Here is a 3,190-nt window from a genome sequence, read left to right on the forward strand (position 1 = left end):
CTCCCTCTCCCTCCTCCCTTTTCCTCCCCTTTCATCCTCCTTTCTGTGGCCCCTCTTCTCCCCACTGACCCCAGGCATGCATCATATCCTTGCCTCAACCTGCCCCTCACCCTCTTCCATTTCCTTTTGCTGTGAGTCTTCTTCCCCTTCCTCTCCATGACCCACTCCCTCCTCCCTTCTTTCCTCACTTCACCCACCTCTCCTCCCTCCTCTATCTGCCATTTTTTTTGGGGGGGGTCTTTTTGAGACAAGGTCTCGCAGTAGCCCCCGCTGGCCTGGAACTCACTATGTAGATCAGGCTGGCCTCGAACTCACAGAGATCTGCCAGCCTCTGCCTCCCTAGTGGAGTGCTGGGATTAAAGGCTCAGCTCTCTATCTGCCATTTTTCACCTCCCCATTACTCACTGCCCTCTCCCCTTCCTCCCTCCCTTTGCTCCAGCTCTGGCTCTTCTCCAAGTCCTGCTCCTCCTCCCTCCCCTCCGTCCTCTCATTCGCTCCTCTTTCCTCTATCCCTCCCTCCTCCTCTCACTCCTCTTGTCTTCCCATCCAGTCTTCCCTCTCCTTCCCTTGGTCACCCCTACTTGTTCTTCTTCCTCTCCCTTCTGTCTTCCCATCACTCCTCTCTCCTCCCTCTCTCCGGTCTGTCCTCCTCCCCTCGCTCCTTCCCTCTCTCTCTCTCTCTTTTCCTTCCTGTTTTCCTCCCTCCTCTCCCTCCTCCCCTGACTCCTCAGCTGCCCCGCAGGCCCTCCTCAGCCTCCCCGCCATAGCCCCGCCCTACAGCCGCATCCCGCTGTAGGCCACGCCCACAGTTCCTCGCAGCCCTGCCCCAACATAACCCAAAGGCTCCGCCCCACAGTCCTCCACAGCCCAGCCACGCCATAAGCCACGCCCCGAGGCCACGCCCCCGCGCCGCAGCGACAAGATGGCGGCGGGCGGCAGCGGGCGAGCGTCGTGCCCGCCGGGGGTCGGGCCTGGCGCGGGCGGTCCCGGGCCCAGCGCCAACGCGGCCTCAGCCCCCAGCAACGCCGCCGCTTGCGCCCCGGGGCCGCCGGCGCTTTCCCCGCCTCCGGGGCCAGGGGCCGATCCGGGGGACGAGCGCGACGACGCGGGCCCCGGCGCGTTGCTGCGCGAGCCGGTGTACAACTGGCAGGCCACCAAGCCCACGGTGCAGGAGCGCTTCGCCTTCCTGTTCAACAACGAGGTGTTGTGCGACGTGCACTTCCTGGTGGGCAAGGGGCTCAGCTCTCAGCGCGTCCCCGCGCACAGGTGGGCCGCCGGGGCGCCCGGACCCTGCACCCCGGACCCCGCACCCTGCACCCCGGACCCTAACCTTGCACGCCAGACTGATCCTGGACCCTGGCCCAGTACCCCAGACCCTGCAACCCCAGACCTGACCCTGTATCCCGGATCCTGCACCCTAGACCCTGCACCCTGACCCCGTAGCCCCGAATCCTGCACCTGAGACTCTGCACCTCATCCAGACTCTACACCCCAGACCCTGAACCCTGCACCCTGAAACTTTGTACCTCATTCTGACCCTGGACTCTGACCTCCAGGACCCTGTACCCCAAGACCCTGCACTCCAGACCCTGCACCTCTCAGACCTTGTACCCCTCCCAGATCCTGTGCCCTAAGATCCTACACCCCACCCAGACCCTGCACCCTGTGCCCCACTCCAGGACACCTCACTTAATGCCTCAGGTCTAGCACCTTGGGACCCCTCACTCCCCATCTGGACCTGGTTCTTGGGGACCCCCTCTACCCCTGCACCTGGGAAAACCCCAGCCCTGGACTCCTGCTCTGGGACTTGGTGCCAGCATCCCTCTGGACCTGGCCCTGGGGACTGTCTACTTCTTGGTTCCCAGGCCCTGCCCCTGCCCCTCCACCCTGGGCCCCTTCCACTCCTTGGATCCTCCCAGAGACTCCTACCACACCCCCATTCCCAAGCCATCCAATCCGATGACCTCTTCATCCCCACTCACAACCTCAGAACCCCCTATTACCCCCCATCTTCACACCCTGTGTTTGTGCTTCAAATCATCCAACTGTGGGTCTTGGTGACCCGGTTTCCCCAAGATGCCCTCTGCTACCGGTGGTCAGGGGTTGTCGTGTCGTGTCTCCCCCTCTCCAGCTGCACCAGGAACTGGAGACTCAGAGTTTCCCTGGGATCTACCCAGCCACCCTGCGCCTGTACTTCCGGGTACTCCAACTTGATTCTGTGTGATGATTTGTTGGATTGGCTGGCAAAGTGGGGAACATAGCTGTGGTGTGAAGCCCCTGGAAAGAAGCAGAGCCCTGGTCTCTTACTGTCAGGGTGCTGAGGGGCAGGGCAGTGCTGGACCAGAGGACAGAGGACCTGTATAGATGGGCTTCACAGCAAGGCTGGAGCAGGAAGGGCAAGGGGCATCCTGACTTACAGTGTAGCTTCCAAGTGTGGACTGTGGGGATTTGGCAGGTGGTAGAAGTGGACAGTGGAGGACTTGGCTTCTGAGTGGACCAGGTGTCTTACTGGGACTGTGGCCTGTGGCTTGGGTGTCACAATTAGGATTTGGCTGTGCATTCTGAACTTTCAGGGCATCAGTTTCCACACCTGTGATCTGGAGTCACTTAGGTGTGCATCCATCTGGGCTGCTGGGATATGTCAACTCCCCCATGCATTGTGCTTGTCACAGTACCTCAACACTCAGCCTCTGCCCTTGGGCGTGAACAGAAGGGACAGACCCCAGGCTAGAGTCTACAGGTTGCTGTGGATAGGGTAGACATGTGACCTTCTGTCAGTGGGGGTACCCCTGGACATAATGATTCCCACCCATCTGACATGGTGTAGGGTCGGTCTGCTGTCCAGATAGGATAGGGAAGCAGTGTCTGCTGGTGCAGGCTTGTGATCCACTTCTAGGAGGCTGAGGCAGGAGGATTACAAATTCCAGGCCAACCTGGGTAACTTCTGGAGACAGTCTGAAAAAGCAAAAAAGAAAGCTGGGGATCTGGCTCAGAGGGAGAGCCCCTGCCTAGAATCCTCCACTGAGGGGCTGGAGGCATGGCTCAAGGGTAGAGTGGCAGCCTACAATCCCCAGTATGATGGTTCAGTCCCCAGTTCAAAACAAAAATGATCAAGAGCCTACAGTAGTTGGAGAGAAGATACCCCTACCCAGGGACACCCAGGAGAGGCAGGAACCCCCCCCCCCCCCCC

The 3,190-nt window shown here is 60.5% G+C and overlaps 1 protein-coding gene across 1 annotated transcript in view; it reads left to right on the forward strand.

The window, feature by feature from the left end:
* Positions 1 to 888: 888 nt before the first annotated feature.
* Positions 889 to 3,190, forward strand: part of Btbd2 (BTB domain containing 2) — a 13,581-nt gene continuing 11,279 nt past the window's right edge. Inside the window, exon 1 of the mRNA XM_008837125.2 lies at positions 889 to 1,266. Coding sequence (XP_008835347.1) covers positions 923 to 1,266 — 344 coding nt within the window. The 5' untranslated portion in view covers positions 889 to 922. The remainder of the gene's footprint in view (positions 1,267 to 3,190) is intronic.

The sequence above is a fragment of the Nannospalax galili genome, unplaced genomic scaffold (genome assembly GCF_000622305.1).
Source record: "Nannospalax galili isolate Female #2095 unplaced genomic scaffold, S.galili_v1.0 scaffold77, whole genome shotgun sequence".
NCBI classification, from domain to species: domain Eukaryota; kingdom Metazoa; phylum Chordata; class Mammalia; order Rodentia; family Spalacidae; genus Nannospalax; species Nannospalax galili.